At 40.6% G+C, this 19,245-nt stretch overlaps 1 protein-coding gene across 1 annotated transcript in view; it reads right to left on the bottom strand.

The window, feature by feature from the left end:
- The window catches only part of CLNK (cytokine dependent hematopoietic cell linker), a 123,914-nt gene that overhangs the window by 70,901 nt on the left and 33,768 nt on the right, over positions 1-19,245 (bottom strand). The window contains exons 5-8 of the mRNA XM_065877260.1: positions 17,721-17,766; positions 3,432-3,457; positions 3,196-3,218; positions 1,998-2,108 (exon numbers count right to left, since the gene is read on the bottom strand). Of these exons, the coding sequence (XP_065733332.1) occupies positions 1,998-2,108; positions 3,196-3,218; positions 3,432-3,457; positions 17,721-17,766 (206 nt within the window). The remainder of the gene's footprint in view (positions 1-1,997; positions 2,109-3,195; positions 3,219-3,431; positions 3,458-17,720; positions 17,767-19,245) is intronic.

Genomic DNA, 19,245 nt, shown 5'->3' with positions numbered 1-19,245 from the left:
ATAAAAATCCTCTCTTCTACACACTAAACAACCTCATCATCTTTGATATTTATTCATCCTATTTTCTTTTCTTTCTTTTTTTGCAGTACGCGGGTCTCTCACTGTTGTGGCCTCTCCCGTTGTGGAGCACAGGCTCCGGACGCGCAGGCTCAGTGGCTGTGGCTTATGGGCCCAGCCGCTCTGCGGCATGTGGGATCTTCCTGGACAGGGGCACGAACCCATGTCCCCTGCATCGGCAGGCGGACTCTCAACCACTGCGCCACCAGGGAAGCCCCATCCTATTTTCTATCTCCTTCTCTGAGTTTGGGCCAGTTCTTGTCATATTAGACGACTTGGTCAGGAATTTTAGGGACAATGCATTTCACATTTCCAATTCAGATGATGTTCTATTACTGTTGTTGTTTCCAAGACACTCATTCTTTGAAAACAGAAATCAAAAGAGAGCAAATCTGGTGACTCTTGGTCTGGCTCAGCCCCTCTGGAAACTGCCTCGCGGGGTTCTAGGACATATGCATACTGCAGTGAGTTAGCCCCTCCTTTTGAGGTCAAAGGGACAGACTTCTTTCCAAATATATTATATGCGGTGGCAAAGGCACCAATAGAAAATGGCTCAAGGTAGTAACTGTAACACATGTTGGTAATAAATATGTGCTAGGCAGGTACTGATAAGCACTTGATAGAAATCATCTTATTTAATTCTCACATTAGCCCAGGAGGTAGGCAGTAGGCATTATTCTTAACCTCCCTTTACTGCTGAGAAAAGCCTTGGGCTTAGAGAAGCAAGTCATTTGCCTTGGGGCAGAGTTTCCCAACCTCTGGCCCACTGACCTTTTGAGTCTCATTACTCTTTGTTCTGGGGGAGTTCAGCACACTGCAGGATGTTTGGCAGCATTCCTGGCCTCTACCCACTAGATGCATCCCCAGCACCCAAGCTGTCACGACAAAATGTCCCCAGACACTACGAACTCCCCTGGGAGCAAAGACATTTCCGCCCCCCAACCCCACTCCCGGTTAAGAACCACTGCCCTTCCTCTGCTAGTTTATGAGAAGGAGAACCTGCGTTTCGAGATGGGGACAGGGGAGAGAGGAAATTGCACGAGGAAGAGCAGGAGAGGTTTCTGCATGGAAGATGTATGTTTGTGTGGGTTTCTAAAGGACAGAAAGGGAAGAGGCATTTGCCAAAAAAACTAAGGGGGAAATGGCATTTTCGGCTCTTTTACGTTCCGCCATCAGAACCAGTGATGAAAGGGTTCTCCACAGAAGTGCCAAATGTGCCTGATATTTTGAATTTCTGTATGCACGAGAAACGCTCACTGACAACATAGTGCCCTGCACCTCACCGGCTGATCCAAGCTTGCAGTCAGAAAGCATCACTCACTCTGGGCAGCAACACGAGGGAAACACCAGTCTCTGTTCTGACTTCTAAAATAAGGTAATTTTGGAAATCTAAACTCTCTCGGGGAAAAGAAAAAGAGGTCCTTTCGTGTTTGTGACATTTTTTGATCAGAGCTGGCTGCTCGGCTGCCCGGTGCCCCATACATTTGGGAGCGGGGCTCTGGCATCAGCACTTAATACCAGAGGGTGGGGTTTTTTATATTTATTTGTCAAAAAGGCAATCATGTTTTTGACAAACGGGTTTTCACGTGCGCGGTTATACTTCTCCGGCCTGGGAGATGGGAAGCTGCGTGCCGATATTGGTCCTCCAACAGTCTGAACCCCTTTCAGTTCCGGCAATGATAACATTTTCTTTAATAACTAATTCACATCGTAAGTGAGCCATTCTTCCAGTAACTGATTTTATTACAAAGAAGGTGTATTTTCCATTAAGGAGTCAAACTACAGGTTTCTGAGATGCTTTCCCTCAAGGTATGGGATGGCTGTCCCCACCACGTTGGGCAGCCCATTTAGAGAGGTGACTGGTTTGGTTATTGTTGCTCTCTTCCCCCTGCCCACCCGTTCCCTGGTCATCTCACCACCAGCAACAGCAAGCCTCTCACCTGGACTCTCTCTGGACTTCGGCAAGGGTGTACCTCTGAGGGAAGAGTGGCTTGCTGCTCGTCGGCTCAGGGGGCAGGGGCTGGTACTTCTTTGGAAGAGTGACGGGCGGCCTGTGTGAAGCGTCACAGTGGGGATCTGAGAAGGTTTGCTGTACAGATGGCTCCTCAGACCTGGAATTCACACAGCCCTGCCCGCTGTGCCCTCAGCTTTGGGCTGGAAACATCAGTTTTGGGCGTGGGGGGTGGCAGCTCTCTACAGGGAGCTTCGAATGTCAGAATACTCATTCTTCTAATCAGCTTAAATCTCTCTCCTTGCAACTTGCCCTTTGATCTGGTTCAATTTTTTAGAGTGTTATGTACTTTTCTATAGGGTGTCATAGCTTTATCAATCTGCCATCTGTTGAAGTTTTAGGAGGCCTGGAGTAAAAATATGATTACAGCCTTTCCTTTGCTCCAGACTAGAAGACATGAGCTTTTGAATCTCCCCAAAGAAATAGGAAAATGTTCCAAAGTCGATGGGTGCCTCGCTCACCCATGTATTCACCCGTGCCCTCACTCATTCACAAAGTGTATCGGGCACTGTTGGTAGATGCTGGAGATGCAGAAAGGAAAAAGACACAGTCCTGGGCTCAAGATGCTTCCCTCTGGGAGGGCAGAGAGAGAAGTGGTGAGAAGATGACCAGCCAGGGAAGTAAGTGCTGTGATGGAGGTCCTCACGGGCCCAAGCAGAACAACAGAGTGACTTAACTCAGAGCCTGAGAAATCAAGTCTGTTGCTTTTGCCTCCATATATATAAGTATAATAATAATTGCATTTGTATTATATATATAAATATATATATATATACGTATATGATTATATACTTATGTACTGTAGGTCCCTTGAAGGCATTTCCCAGTGCCAGGACTCTCTGGCAGATTTCTGTACTAAAAGGAAGGAGAGATTTCTGTACTAAACAAAGGGAAAGAAACAGGAAGCAGGGAAGCAAGGCATTCATTAAAGATCGATAAGTGGAGGTAGATTGAATAGATGACTGTGAATGAATGAATGATTAAATGGATGAATGAGGCTTATTTAATCTTGTTCATTGACCAACTCATTAGCTTTCAGTATCAGATGTCTGTGTTTCTCTTTCTCAAATTATAGAACTAATCGTTTAAGTATATAGCAAAACAAAGTTCTATTTTCAGTGTCTTACCGAGGAGGTGGTGGTAAAGGAGTCTGCAAAAGGAAAGAGAATCAGAAATTAAAGCCTGGTTCTTTGAGCAGAGCTAAATGGTTAGTGATTTTTTGGTTTACAGGTAGACATGACAAATCCCAACCAAACTTCTAGGATATATATTTCAAGTGCCACCTAAGCTTTCACATTGTCCATATTCCTATGCTTCTAAAACAAAGGGTGGGTAACAAATGCATTTCAATGCTTTTTCTTACCTTGTTTCCCTTTGTGGGTTTGTCTCCTAAACATAAGAAGGAACATCAGTGAGTTTATGGAAAATGTCAACAAGCTATTTTCACATATGTTTAAATGGAAATCATTCCTCTTTGAATACTTTTGGTGATAACGCCAATGAACATTTGTTGAGCTCTTATTAGATACCCAGCACCATGCTAAATATTTTAGTTATGTGACCTCATTCAATCCTTGCCTTTGTTCTGGATGCAGAAACTGGGGTGTGGGGAAGTTAAGTAGCTCACCTTCAGTCCCCCAGTTAGTAAATTGTAGAATGAAGATTTCATGGCATGTGGTGCGACCCCTAAGGTCCTCTCTAAACCATTAACTCTTGATTAACATTCTTTTATATATACAGTCATCTTATTAATTCAAGTCCCTGCCTCACACCTTCATCGGACATTTCCAAGCAGAGGAAAATAGCATCACGAAATTTTCCAGGTGGAAGGGTTTTCTAAGACCCCAGAAAACAACTTTTATTATACGAATGACAAAAGTAAGGACAAACTAGGTAGGACAATTGCCCAAGACCACCCAATCCTAGAACAGCCTGAATGAGGCCCGGAAAGGATTTTCCCAGCTTCTAGGTAGTTTTATTTCCACAATTCAATTCTACTCAAAGACAGTTATTGAGCTGCTACTCTGAGCTGTGCACAGGACCAGGCACCAGGGATTAAAAAGACAAATACAACACGATCCTTCTCCTCAAAGTGTTTACAGTTGTTCTGTTTACAGGCCAAGTTCCAGGTTCTGGGGACATAATTGGAAAGGTGAGAGGCACTGTCCCTGCTGCCATAGGGCTTATAACTAAGAGGGTAGACGTGCACTGAAAACACTATTAAAATCGTGATGATAATTTCAAGAAGAGAAGGGCATGGTATTGAAGGGACACACAGGAGACTTAAGGTAGTCTGGGGTGTCAGAAAAATCTCTTTGAGGAAGCAGTGCTCACTTATCTGTAAAAATGGATGTGACCTAATAAATGCTGCTTTATAGGGGGTGGGAGGAGTCAGTGAGACAATGTCTGTATCTTATTGTAGGAGACTTAAAACTCAACTGAGCACTGGCTGAGCCTCCTTTCCTTATTTGTGAGACAACAAGGTTGGATTAAATCTGTGTTTTTTAACTTGGCTATGAAGAGTCCATTGTGGTCCCCCTGGGGACTCCCAAGGAAACTGCAGGACTGCAGGACGGGGCGGCGGGTTTCTGGTTCATCACCCCATGTCACTGGCGGGACTCTACCTCCACTCACTTCCCACTGGATCTCCTCTTAAGATTTCTTTTGGGGAAAGGTCCAGCTGGCCAAAAACAGCACAACACAACATACACTGTCCTGGATGATTTTAAGGGTTCTTCCAGGTCTAAAAAATAACTACTTCATTGAACAAAATTACCATTCTCCCTATTTTGTTCTTAGAAAACACTTTTAAACAGAAAGGATAGACTTCTCTGCATGAATTCAAACACTGATGGAAGACACGAATCGTAGATGTTCCGGGCATTGTAAGAACACAAAATATGACCCAGAACGTATTTCAACAACTGTGGCCGCCTAGTTAATGTTAGATCTTTGCTTATTTCAATGATATTACTAAAAAACTTAGGCCATAGGATGCTTCTTTAAGGCATAAAATTAGAAAACAAAACTAACTTGCCTTCATTTTATTGTTCACTGGCTTCAGCAGTAGAGCTCCCTGTGGAACTACCTTATGGCTTATTCTGATGACTTTCCCTGTGAAGCTAGATGTTGGCTGTCTAAGACATCTTTTTTCATAGCTACCACTATAACTACTGGGGATCAATTCAATTCACTGGAAAAAAAATTCAATAAAAAGACTGAGCATCTGGAATTCAATAGGAACATTCCATTTATTGCTTCAGAGATATGTATCCCGTTTGCTTCAGTGACTGTGAGTTTAGAAAAGGACGTCTATCTTGCTTTTATTCATTTACTTATTATTGAGGCTGTAGTGTATGTCAGGCATGGATTCATTTTTAATACATTTATTGATGTAGGTTTTGGGGAATATAATGTCAAAAAAAGTTGCTATTCTCATGTAAACTTACATTCCAGTGGTAGGAGATAGAAAAGAAATCAACAAAACTATATGATGTCAAGTGATGACAGGTGCTACAAAGAAAAATGAAGTAGGGTGAGTGAGAGATGGCGGACGGGGCTGCTATTTTTCAGACAGACCACAGAAGGCCTTTGTGGATAGGTGATGAGAACAGAGGCTTGAAGAAAGTGAGGGAACACACCATATGAACACCTGGGCAAGAGTATCACTGACAGGCGGAGCAGCAAGTGCAAAGACTCAGAGGTGGGATGAGCACGAAGGGGCACTACTGTCCCCACGGTGGTGGTGGAGGTGGAGGGGTGCCCAGATCACACAGGGTCTTGTAGGCTGTGGTGAGAACTGTGCCTTATCGGTGGTGCATTTTTTCCCTACACCGGCTGTGAGTCGTGTGCCTTCATTATAATGTAAGGTTTTCCCTGGCATCAGTCAGTAACCCCCTCATTTAAAAACTGTGTGTGGGGACTTCCCTGGTGGCGCAGTGGTTAAGAATCCACCTGCCAATGCAGGGGACACTGGTTTGAACCCTGGTCTAGGAAGATCTCACGTGCCGTGGAGCAACTAAGCCCGTGTGCCACAACTACTGAGCCTGTGCTCTAGAGCCTGTGAGCCACAACTACTGAGCCCACGCGCCCTAGAGCCCTCACGCTGCAGCAAGGAAAGCAATGAGAAGTATGCGCACCACAACGAAGAGTAGCCCCTGCTCGCCGCAACTAGTGAAAGGCTGCACGCAGCAATGATGACCTAACATAGCCAAAAAAAAAAAAAAAAAAAAAGTTAAAAAAAAATGTGTGTATGCAGATTCCACTCCTGGGTGTATACTCAAAGAGAAATGCAAACATACATCCATACAAAAACTTGTACATGAATTTTCATAACAGCAGTATTCGTAAAAGTCAAAAGGTAAAAAACCACCCAAATGTCCATCAACTGATGAAAAAATAAACAAGTATGTCTGTACTATGGAATGTTATTTGTTAGTAAAAAGGAATAAAGTACTGATACATGTTACAACATGGATGAACTCCTAAAACATTGTACTCAATGAAGGAAGTCAAAAGACTACATATTGGATGATTTCATTTATATTTAAAAAATCTAGAATGGGCAAATCCATAGAGATCGGAAGTATATTAGTGGTTTCTTGGGGAAGGGCAAGGGTTGAGGAGCGGCTTCTAATGGATACAGGCTTTCTTTTTCGGTGATAAAATTTTCTAAACTTAGATTGTGGTGATAGTTGCAGAATTCTATGAATATACTAAAGTCATTGAATTGTACATTTTAAATTAGTGAATTTTATAGTATGTGCACTGTATCTCAATAAAGATGTTTAAAATATTTTTTAAAATGTGTTCCTGATATTATACGCAATATCAAAAATCCTGAAGGCTTCAGCTATGTCAAATATATCTAACAGTAGTAATTTATGCCATGAGCTTCTCTTATTTATTGCTTAGATAACTGAAACGTTATAGACTAAGAGGTAGAAACGAACTTCAGGGACTCCACGAGGGAGAAAACTAGATCAAACAGGTGAAATAACTTGTCATACTGTCATACAGCTTTGATAATAATTCAGATAAAATTCAACCATATTTTTTTTGTGGGGGTGGGGCTTGTTCAAGAAAGTAATAACAACTCAGGTATTTGACATACTGGAAGAAGATGAGATTTGGAGCTGAGTTTCTTGAGTTTGAACTTTGATTCTGCTACTACTGTGGGTAGGGTCATGGCAGGATCTCAATAAATATTAATGAAATAAACAAATGGATTGAGCAACGGTTGCAATTTTTCATCTGGAAAAGTGAGACATGGTTACTCATACTTCATGGGACTTCGTATGTGGAATAAATGAATTGATGAAGTTCACGTGATGGCTTTGAATGCATCCCCACTGTAACTAGTATTATTGTGTAATGGAAGATTAGAGGGAAAATGGCAATCGACCCTCCTGAGGAGGTACACAAATACCCCAAATGCTATGAAAAATTCCCTGTCCCATCAGAAGACCCAAACAGTTGTTATTCGAGATAGTTCGCATCTTGACATTCAGTCAAGCAGTTTTCACTAGGAGGAGGCTGGCATGCTCGCCATCTGTTGGCTGCATGTGTAATTAGCACCATCTGCCGAGACTGTGTCCTTATTTTGCTCTTCAGTCTGCAGTAAGGCAGTTTTCACTTCTGCTGAAAAATGTATTGCTTCTTGGGAGATAATGTAGTGAGCTGAACACAGCATTGCTGTAGAATCTATTACCTCCATAACTTGTTAGGGTGAAGTCATGAACAAGTTCTCAACCTCAGAGGGTTCTGTGAAGTTAGAGTATCGCGAGACCTGCATGTGGCATTTCGGGGTGGGGGTGGGGGGCTGGGAGGGTTACTGGTGCCAGCTTATAGGAGCTGGTTGTTAATTTTTCAAGATTTTGCAATGCAGGTGTTAAACACGGCCATTATTAAAAAAATAGTTATGTAAATGTACACTTAAGTTATTTCAAAAACAAAGGTAGCATCTGCTCAAAACTCATGACTTCCTAGTTATTCTACCACATTTATCTATGCTGTTGAAGTTATTTACCTCTACTGTGTCTATGATGGAAATACTAAAAAATGGTATCTCTTCCCAACTACCTGTTCAATGATCATGTTGGTAGCTTGAAATCTGCTGTATGGGAAGTATTTACACCATGGAAATTGGCAAATGCTGTAAATTAGGGTTTGATTTATTGTTTTACTGCTTGTCTAGACTTAAAGAGATGGAGAAAATGTTGACAAAGCAAATTAAATATAAAAGTGTGTTGTGTCTGCACATTGCCCCATTACATTGTAAAAAGAGGAAAATTGAGGAAATATACTTCTGATATTGAAAAACTATCATCTGACTCAGCTAAGAAGCTGTTCATGTAATTACATCAATTGCAGTCATCGTTTGGCTGCAGATACAAGAGTGTGGAAAAAATCAGTGAAAGCACTCTGTGAAAATCAATTGGCTATATAAAATTTATGATAGAGTGTTGTATATTTTACTATTATTTTAAAACTGTGTGCTATATACATCCTTTTATCAGTAAAATTTATAAGAGGTCTATATATGTATGTATGTACATACTATTTTTTTTTAGATGCAATATTTTCTTTAATATGTCTGTGGTGAGCATAATTACTTTTTAAAAAAATAAAGACTATTTTTTTAGAGCAGTTTTAAGTTTACAACAGAATTGGAAGGAAGGTACAGAGGTTTCCCATTTATCACCTGCTCCCACACATGCATAACCTCCCCCATTATCAACATCACTAGTCCAAATGTTACATTTTTTACCGAGGATGAAGCTACATGGATACATCATAATCACCCAAAGACCATAGTTTACCTAAGGGCTCACTCTTGGTGTACATTCTATGGGTTTGGACAAATGTATAATGTACTCATCATTATAATATCATACAGAGTATTTTCACTAAAAATCTTCTGTGCTCTATGTATTTATCTCTCTCCCCAACTCAGACTCTTGGCAATCACTGAACTTTTTACTGCCACAATAGTTTTGCCTTTTCCAGAATGTCATATAGTTGGAATCACATAATATGTAGCCTTTTCAGATTGGCTTTTGTCACTTGGTAATATGCATTTAAGTTTCCCCCATGTATTTTTGTGTTTTGATAGCTAATTTCTTTTTAGCACTGAATAATATTCCACAGTGGAATGTCTGGATTGTACCACAGTTTATTTATTCATTCACCTACTGAAGGACATCTTGGTTGCTTTCACGTTTTTGGTAATCATGAATAAAGCTGCTATAAACATCTGTGTGTAGGTTTTTGTGTGGACATAAAATTTCAATTCCTTTGGTAAATACCAAGGAGTGTGATTGCTGGATCACATGGTAAGAGTACGCTCAGTTTTGTAGGAAACTGCCAATCTGTCTTCCAAATTGGCTGTACTATTTTGCATTCCCACCAGCAGTGTATGAGAGTTCCTGTTGCTCCACATCCTCACCAGCATTTGCTGTTATCAGTGTTTTGATCTGGGCCATTCTAATAGATGGATGGGGTATCTCATTATTGTTTCAATTTACAATTCCCTGGTGACATATGATGTGGAGCATGTTTTCATATGCTTATTTGCCACCTGTATGTCTTCTTTGATGAGGTCTCCGTTGAGGTCTTTGACATTTTTTATTTTTTTCCCCATTGGGCTCTTTGTTTTCTTATTGTTGAGCTTTAAGAGTTCTTTGTATAGTTTGGAGAATAGTCTTTTATCAGATGTTTCATTTGCAAATATTTTCTCTCAGTCTGTGGCTTGTCTTTTTATTCTCTTATATTGTCTTTTGCAGAGCAGAAGTTTTAAAATTTTAATCAAGTTCAGCTTATCAATCATAGATCATGTCTTTGGTGTCGTAACTAAAAAGGCATCACCATACCCAAGGTTATCTAGGTTTTCTATGCTATCTTCTGTGAGTTTTATAGTTTTGATTTTTAATTTAGGTCTATGACGCATTTCAAGTTAATTTTTGCAAAGGGTGTAAGATCTGTATCTAGATTTATATTTTTGTAGGTGGATATCAAATCGTTTTAGCACCATTTATGGAGAAGACTACCTCTGCTCCATTGTATTGCCTTTGCTTCTTTATCAAAGGTCAGTTGACCCTATGGGGGTCTATTTCTGGGTTCTCTGTTCTGTTCCACTGATCTATTTTTGTAGTCCTTCATTAATACCACACTGTCTTGATTACTGGAACTTTATAGTAAGCCTTGATGTTGAGTAGCATCAGTCCTCCAACTTTGTTCTCATACCTTTTTTTCAGAGATTTGGATATTACACATTTACCACTGCTTGTGATCTGGTTTTAGTGCTGCTACTGATGTGCCATGTGACTTAGTGCAAGTTGTTTGGCTTCTCTGAGCTTTGGTATCCTCATCTGTGATTTAAATGGTTGGAAAAGAAGATATGTGGGTTCCAAGAATTTGTTTCTTGATAGAAGGGACAATGATGCAATAGAGTGGTCACAAATGGGATCTTTGAAATCATTCGTGTTGGGTTCTAATCCCCCCTCAATCACTTACTGAGTAATCTTGGGCACATTATTGAAATGTTCTGGGCTTGTTTCCATGTCTGTAAAGTGCAGATAATGAAGTGCAGTTCCTTGGATGGCCAAGCTTAAATAAAATACTACTTGTTTTTCAATTAGCTCCTAGTCAATTCGTGCTAAATATACGCGATAGCCTTTATCTATGAAATATGATCATCACAATCAACGCTTTTGGAAGCCTACCATCAGTGTAATGTTCTGTAATTAGAGACATAGACTCTGAACAAAATTGGATAAAACCTGGCCTCAGTCGCAGTATTTATTATGTCTAAAAGTTTTATGATGTCTAAAAGTGAACCTTTAGGATTTCACGTCCTGATGATTAATTGCGGAAGCATCCAAAGGAGCAACTTACGATCCAAGTGGCTAGTGCATATTTCACAAGGCCTGTTTGAGAAACCTCTCCACGTCTGTGGAAACTTTCAGAAATTAATTCCAGCAGTAAATTGCTGGAACCATTCTTTGGGTTGAGTGGGGAGGGATTAAGTTAGGCAAAGCCAAGGATGTGGGAGGGACCTGCCAGATTTAACAGTTCCTCAAATAAGGTTGGAAAGTGCAGTTTCTTAGGAACATGGATGTCAAGAGCTGCACCTTGTTAGTGACAGATGTGGGATAGAAGCATCTTTCCTAAACAAGCCCAGGAGACATCTTTTCCACTGACCTCAGGAAAGGTGGGCAGGCAGGGTGAAGGGAAGGACTGAGGCTTCAGAGGCGATGACATGGGCAGTGGGGCGGGTGGATTTGTATGTATGAACCATATCCATGGATTCACAGAATGCTAGAGGCCGTCGTGTTCTCCCATATTTCTATAGATGGGATATTAAAGGCCAGTAAGGGAATATCATTTGCCTAAATTTGTAACGGAGCAGGACCCTATGGGATCTTCCTGGGACAGGCCTTCCCCCATATCCTCTGCTTTATCTTCTGTGTGAAGTACATAGATAAGAGTATTTGATGCACATATCCTGAGTTTTTTTTATGGATGTGAAAACCCTGCACCACATGGAAGATGTTAACTACTTGATGACCATGAGCACACAGCCCCCAGGCCTCCTGGAGCCTAAGGACTGATAATGTTAACCCCTGTGACACTGCCGTGTTCCTTCACCATCAGCCAATCAGAGAACTGTGCATGAGCTGATCACATACCCTGTGACCGCCCACCCCTTCACCTGGCTTTTAAAAATGCTTTGCTGAAACCCTTCAGGAGCTCGAGGTTTTTTACAGGATGAGCCACCAGTCTCTTTGCATGGCCCTGCAATAAACCTTTTTCTGCTCCAAACTCCTATGTTTCAGTTTGTTTGGCCTTCCTGTTCATCGGGCATGTGAACTTGCACTAACAAATTCATAGCACAGACAGAGACAGAGCCAGAAGCAACCAGGCTTCTTGACTTGCATCTTGCAGGCCTCTACCTAATGGGATCGCATGGCTGAGGATCACAGGCTCGTCTCTAGTTGGTCCTATGACAGCCTGCCATGCTTATCTAATACGCTTTTATTAAAATGGGTTAAATTTTAGAGTTACTTTAGTGTTTACTATGCATCCACTATGTGCTCAGCACGGTGCTATGTGATTACTGTAAGGAAAACAATGTTTAGTAAACTTTGGTCTTTGTGATTGAGGAGCTTATTTTTATATTCATCGATAACAGATTTATTGTGTATGCTCCACACCAAAGTAGATAGAGCATGAGATGGTTTCAGCCTACACAGAGAGGCAGGAATACATTCCAGTGTAGGGAGAACGGCAGAGGGTAAAAGAGGGAGGAATGAATTCCAGAAACCATTAGTTCAGTTCAGTATCCCTTTGTCAAGTGTCCATCACGTGTCAATAACCATGCTATAGGATTTGCGTTGGTTATAAACTTTAAAACAGACAGATGTATTACAATGTAGGTGCGTTTCCTCCCTTTTAGAGATAAGGAAACAAACTTAGAGAGGTTATGTTCCTTGTAGATTTCACATTTGGAAAGCGGTAATACTGGGATTTGAACGCAGGTCTCCTTGTCCCCAAATCTAACATTCATGCAACCATATTTTAACTGCTGCTACATCTCAAACATAATTAAATTCCCCTGAGGTCATTGTCTCACACCTCAGCCCAATGTCCGTTGCTGTGTGAATCCTTCCTAGGATTCACAGTTCTTCTGCAGGGGCCGAATTAAGTATGTATGTACTTTTTTGAGTTCCAACAACACTTCATATAGACCCGACCAGACTGTGGACTCCTCGTGGTCTAAGGTCTTCTGTGACTCAGTGCCCTTGCACCAAGCGATTTTGAATAGAAGTGGCATTCTCCCCTGGCAGTTATCACACGATGTTGTAACTGCCTTGTTTTCAATTCTTCTAATTGTGGCTACTTTATATTTCACTATTGAAGAGTGTATTTGCTACTCAAACGTTTTTTCTTTTCTCTGTGTGTTGGTGAGACAAAATACTGTCCTGTAGTTCCATTAATGAGTGATTTTACAACATTTATAACATTGGCTTTGAACTGAATATTGTATCAATGCCTCTCACTTTTCTTTTTTCTTTCTTTCTTTCTTTTTTGCTTCCAAATAAGGGTATATGACCTCTATCACTTTTGAGCCACTGGCTGTGTCTGAAATAAATTTAAATCTAAAATAGTAGGAGAATAATCTTAAATTTATTTCTTATCATTTCTAGGCCTGGGGCCTAAAGCTTGTCATTCGTTAAGGAAATAATCTATAGGATGGCAAATTCCACCATTCTTTGTGATGTTTCGTGTTGCCGTGTTCTGCCACTAGAGGACAGTATCATCCCTCAATTCATGTCTTTTGCACTAAAAATTGCATAGTTTGGATGAGTGGGAAATCAGGGAACAGGGAGAGTTTGCAGAAAACATTTTAGATACTAGCAAATATAGTAAAACCATGGAAACATTGCCATAGTTGACAAAACTTGAGTTCTGGTCCAGGCTTGGACTGCTTGCTCTGTGACCTTGAGTGAGCCCCTTCTCTTGCCAGGCTTCTTGGCATAAAATGAGAGGGTAAAACCAGACTAACTCTAAACTCTTTGACATCTAAATTCGAATAAAATCAAACTAGTAGAAAGGTCTTTTGATGGCATTATGTAGAATTCTATCTTGCTTCTTTTCAACCAAGCTCATGTTTCTGGATATCCATGTTTAGCCATCTATGCATAATTCCTTCTTCTTCTCATGGATAGTTTATTGTATTTCATTATAAATTCATTCTTGTATATGATATGCTTTTTACCTCAAAGGAAACTGGTTTAGAGTTTGTGCTTGGTTCACATGGAAGGCAAAGAGAAACTCATTTTAGGCTCACTTATTCTCAGCATTAAGAAGCTAAGCCACACCATTTTTGAATATTACAGCTATCTTCACCTGAAAAGAGACAATTTCTTCTGCAACTGTGGTTAATGCTAATTAATGGTTCATCATAAACAACTTACACTATATACATACTTTGCCTCCGAATAAACTTTTATCCATTTTTAGGAATGAAAAAAAAAAAGAAAAATACCAAGTTTCAGGGAAGATAAGTTCTTGAAATCTGACAGTTTCCAGATAATGTCAGAATATGATTGCAAGAAAAATAATATGAAATGTACATTAACATAAATCTACAACTGCTCAACTTGATGAAAAATATCACCATAAAATTCTGCCATTACTGAACCACGCAATATGTTTTTCTCTATGACATTTTGTGAGAATGAATAAATTATCTGAGAATGCGTTTGCATCAAAAATACAGAATTTTATAATAAACACATAAATCATTCAAGCATTTTCCAGCAAGATGCCTGATCCAAAAAATGGGGGTATTCATATTACTTTTCCCCTTTTCATCTACTTTCTCTGTACAGTACCTTAGAGCTCTTGGTGGTAATACAAAACCATCAATTACGGAAGTGCAGGAAAAGAAGACATAAAGAAATAACTCTTATTGAAGAAATTTTCCATGCAGCCTACAAGCTCAACTCCTGTGGGTCTTGCTTTCACTGAGGTCATCTCTGCAGTTATGATTTCAGTTTACATTGGGGTCTACTTTAAAAAAAGTCATATTTTATAGCCATGCTACTTGGATATCAGCCAACAACCCTTACAAAATTGACAGCACTAACTTAGCTCTGAAAGATGTGTCTTTCTTGCACTCCTGGAGGAATTTCTTTGCTCTTTTTTAATTTTGGGTAATTAATTTCACATAAAAAAAGCCTGATCGCCTTTTTGCTTAGGTTACCGGGAAGCTTAGAGAAAAACTAGCAGTTTAATTGTAATAGAATGTAGTGATGTGTGCCCGAGCGTCCTGAATTTTATCTTTGCCTTAGTCTTACAGTCTATCTAGATACTTCCTACGATTTTAAAATTTTTTCTTCCATTTTACCATGCAAGTTTTTGTTGACGGCTCCAAATATTTGTAAGCTGAGGCAAGGTGTAGATGAATATATGGATGAATAGTTGTGATTTATAATAAGAAATATATATTTGGTCTTTGTCCCTGTGTCTGGCACAGAGCTCCTAAATCCCTTGGAATTTCATAGTGATGAGAGCTATCAAGGTGTCTTTTGTTATGTTATGGAGGTGACTTACTTTTGGACTCCATCTAATGATGGGGACTGTTTGTCAGTGGTGCCTAGCCGAAGACCATGGGATCAAAGGGTTAGAAGAACTTACAGTTCCCTACGTCTACCCTCCCCTTCCCCCACCACCTGCCCCAGGGAGAGGAGAATGGCTTGAGATCGAGTTCAGTCCACAGTGGCTAATGATTTAATCAACCATGCCTATGTAATGAAGCCTCTATAAAACCCCAAAAGTTTGGAGTTTGAGAGATTCAGGAAGCATGGAAGATCCCTGCCCTTTCCTCATACCTCCCCTTATATGTCTCTTCCATCTGACTGTTCCCGAGTTATATCCTTTTACAATAAACTGGTAATTTAATAAGTAAAATGTTTCTCTGAGTTCTGTGAGCCACTCTAACAAATTAATCGAACCTAAGGAGGGAGTGGTTGGAACCTCCCATCTATAGAAACACAGGTGACGATCTGGGCTTGTGACTGGCATCTGAAGTGGTGGTGAGGTATGGTCTGGTAGCACTGAGTCCTTAACTTGTAGAATTTGGTGCTGTCTCTGGGTGGATAGTGTGAGAATTGGGTTGAATTGTAGGATACCCAGCTGGTATCCAGAGAATTGCTTGAAGGTGCGTGGGTGGAAACTGGCCCCCTGCATATGTTGGAATTGGAATTAGAACCATCCTGATAGTGACACAGACATATTAATATATGTAGAATAGTGGTCAAAGAAGATTCTGCAATCAAAGAAATGAAGGTGCATGTCTATAGTGAACTATTAAAAAAAGAGGGGAATTGTGAAATCCATTTCTTGTCTGCTTTCTCCCCAGGAGTCATTTCTCAATAAATTGCCTATAACGCTTCTATTAGGACCTAAGACATTTATATATCAAATGATTATGATCTGCTCTGGGATGCCTCTGTGCTCTGCTCCTTTTCTCTGTCAAGAGGCATGAAAAAACTTCCTCTACATAATTCACGTGGTCTTCTAAGGACTAAAATACATCAGTTAATGGAGAAAAGCTCTGAATCAAGTGCTGTGTGCATGGAAGGCATTTCCGTGTTTAAGGACTAAAGAGGCACTGATAGGAAATCTCCCCTATTTTGAGGGGTTTAGGAGTGGTCTAGAGGGAAGATAGACAGGATCTGTCAGGCTGTGAAGGATGGAGAGGAGAGATGGAATAGGGAACAGCTCTTGTTTCCTGCCTCTGCTAATTCAGTTGAATTGATGAGTCAGAAAAGCCCTGCCCACTTCCCATTTCAAGAGGAGGAAAGTAAGACTCGGAAAGGTTAGGTGCCTTACTTAAGGTAACACAGCCAGGGAGTAGTAGAGCCTGGGCTTGGGCTCCTCTCATTGCTCCTTCCACCTTGCTTCCCTTTGTGCATATCCTCCTTTTGTGCCTCCAGGTCCACTGTTCACCTTGTCCGCCCTGCTCCACCCCACTCTCCATCCTGGGAGACCAACCAGCACATGCAGGCTACCTTGCCCTGTGGTTTCAGGTTGGGTTCAGCCATTAGGAAGTCTGAACAGGAGATCAGAGGAAGTTTGGAGAGGGGGGTTGGGGCATGTATTTCCTTGAGTCCTACCCTGGGAGGTCCACATGGGCCGGTGGTGTTCCTCAACCAATGGTCACTGCTCCTCTCAAGGTGGTGAGCTCCTTCTGGTTTTCTGTAGCTGTCCCCTCATCCTTTTGGGCTTAGGGGTGGTGACAGCACCACTGCTGTTGGCCCCAGTTTCTGCGTCACCCCTCATTCTTCTCCTATACCTCACACACCTTAGTCAATAGTTCCTTTGTAAATAAACCTCCTTAAATTATCCTAATTTGGGTGTGTGCCATCTGTTTCCTCTTAGGACCCTAACTATTACACTTTCCTGTTAAAGAAAATGTGATGTTAATAATATGTTATAGAATATAGCATCAGACACATAAAAGATGATTTCAATGTTTCAGTTACTGGGAAATGTAAATCATGGGATTGTCATCTTTTCTAACTGAACATTGTAAGAGAATATGGGGACATTGGGGGAAATGATGAGAGAAGCTATAATGTATAGGATCCAATTAAATTTCTTTGGCTGTCCTCCATTTGTGCTTCTAGCACTACTGAAATCGATTATTTCCTTTCAGGTTCTTACCTGTATCTTTATCTCCAAGTTGAGTTGCTTTGCCTGAAGCTTTAAAATCTATTTTCATGTTAATTAATCAGCATTTTAAAATTAGATTTCTATCTTGCAATTTTACAGAGGGGTATGCTTAGAGAAATAACTTAGTTATGTATCTGAGGCAACCCATATGTTTCAAAACAATCTCTTTCCCAAATTGCACAACATGGAATATGACTTTTCACGATCAATTTCTTCATTAATAATGTAAGGTGATAAAAAGGCATAAGACGTGAGAGACTCTTTCCAAAATTAGTTATTTCATGAAGGTTAAGTCAATAGATAACCTTGTTGAAGAAATCTGTGACCACAGACAAAAATGTAAGAGGATCTTGGAAGCAAAGAAAGATGCAAATATACTTATATTTCAAACTTTGTGATTTGACTTTACCTTTAACATGTTGGCTTCTGATATCCCTGGAAATGGATTGTTCCACCTGTAGAAGACAACGTGGCACCATTATTTCTTAAATTGTGACTATATCATCTCATGACCTGCCACTCGGTATATAACTGTAATCTGATGATTCCCAAGGATAAAGGCATAAGTCCCTGGACTCATCATTCTTATAGATCACCCTATGAGTATGGGAGGCAACCAGTCAATAAGTGTAAATACGTGTAAATACAGGTACCACTGTGCCAGCAATGAGGGTAGTGGCCTCAGGTGGTAATTTGGCATAAAAATACTTGGTTTGAGATCCTATCCAATCTTATTCCTGTGAAACTTTGGAAAACCATTTACCATATTATGAGCCTTAGATTTTTCATCTTTTTAATAGGGAAAATATTTAGTCAATCATGTCATTGAATTATTGTGAAGATCAACATACATGATCAAGTCCATGAAAGCGATGGAGCAGGCAGATCAGAGTGTGACCTCGTGTGGATGCCTGTGCTGGGATTTCACCTCCATCATGTGCTGGCTATGAGAACCTGGCCAGTCATTTAACCTTCTAAGCCTCAGTTTTCTCATCTGTGAAGTGGAGGTAACAAAAGAACTGCTACCTCACAAGGGTGGCAGGACTACATGAGACAGACAATGTGCCTAGAACGGGAAGTGACACACATGAAGCTGAATAATTGTTAGCTGTCATTATTAATAGTATTAAAAGTGTTGCTGAACTATTAAGGGATGGCTGTACAATTATTAGGCATGAGAGTGAAGAAGACGATAGAGACATCCTAATGATGCCCAATGCCTTTGAAAGCTTTTAAGCCTAGATCAGTATTGGGGTCTACGATGGTTAGTTTTATGTGTCAAATTGACAGGGTCACAGGGTATCCAGGTGTTTGATTAAACATTATTTCTGTGTGTCTGTGAAAGTGATTCCAGATGAGATTAGAATTTGGATCAGTAGACTGAGTAAGGCATATTGTCCTCCCCAATGCCGGTGGGCATCATTCAGTCCATTGAGGGGCTGAATAGAATAAAAAGGCAGGGAAAAGGAGAATTTGATCTCTCTGCCTGACTGTTGATGAGGAACGAAGGTCTTCTCCTGCCCTCGATGACTGAGATTTACATCATTGGTTCCCTTGGTGCTCAGGCCTTTGGACTCAGGCTGGAACTTATGCCACTGACTTTCCTGGGTCTCCAGCTTTCCAATGGCAGATTGTGGGACTGAGCCTCCATAATCACTAATTTATTTATATGTATGTGTATATGTCTATGGCTATATATGTCTATATGTTTCTGTCTTTCTATCGTATCTATCCTATCATCTATCTATAACCTGTCTATCTATCTATCTATCTATCTATCTATCTATCTATCTATCTATCTAACTATCTATCATCTACCACCTATGTTTCTAGAGAACCCTGACTAATAGAGAGTCTCAGTGTTACACTTTATTGGTGCCAAGTTGAGTTGGCCAAGGTGAGTGGGGAGGAAGGGTCACTGAACGCCCTGTTAC

This window comes from Phocoena phocoena, chromosome 5 (genome assembly GCF_963924675.1).
Source record: "Phocoena phocoena chromosome 5, mPhoPho1.1, whole genome shotgun sequence".
Taxonomy (NCBI): domain Eukaryota; kingdom Metazoa; phylum Chordata; class Mammalia; order Artiodactyla; family Phocoenidae; genus Phocoena; species Phocoena phocoena.
This window is presented reverse-complemented; position numbering and strand designations above follow the sequence as displayed.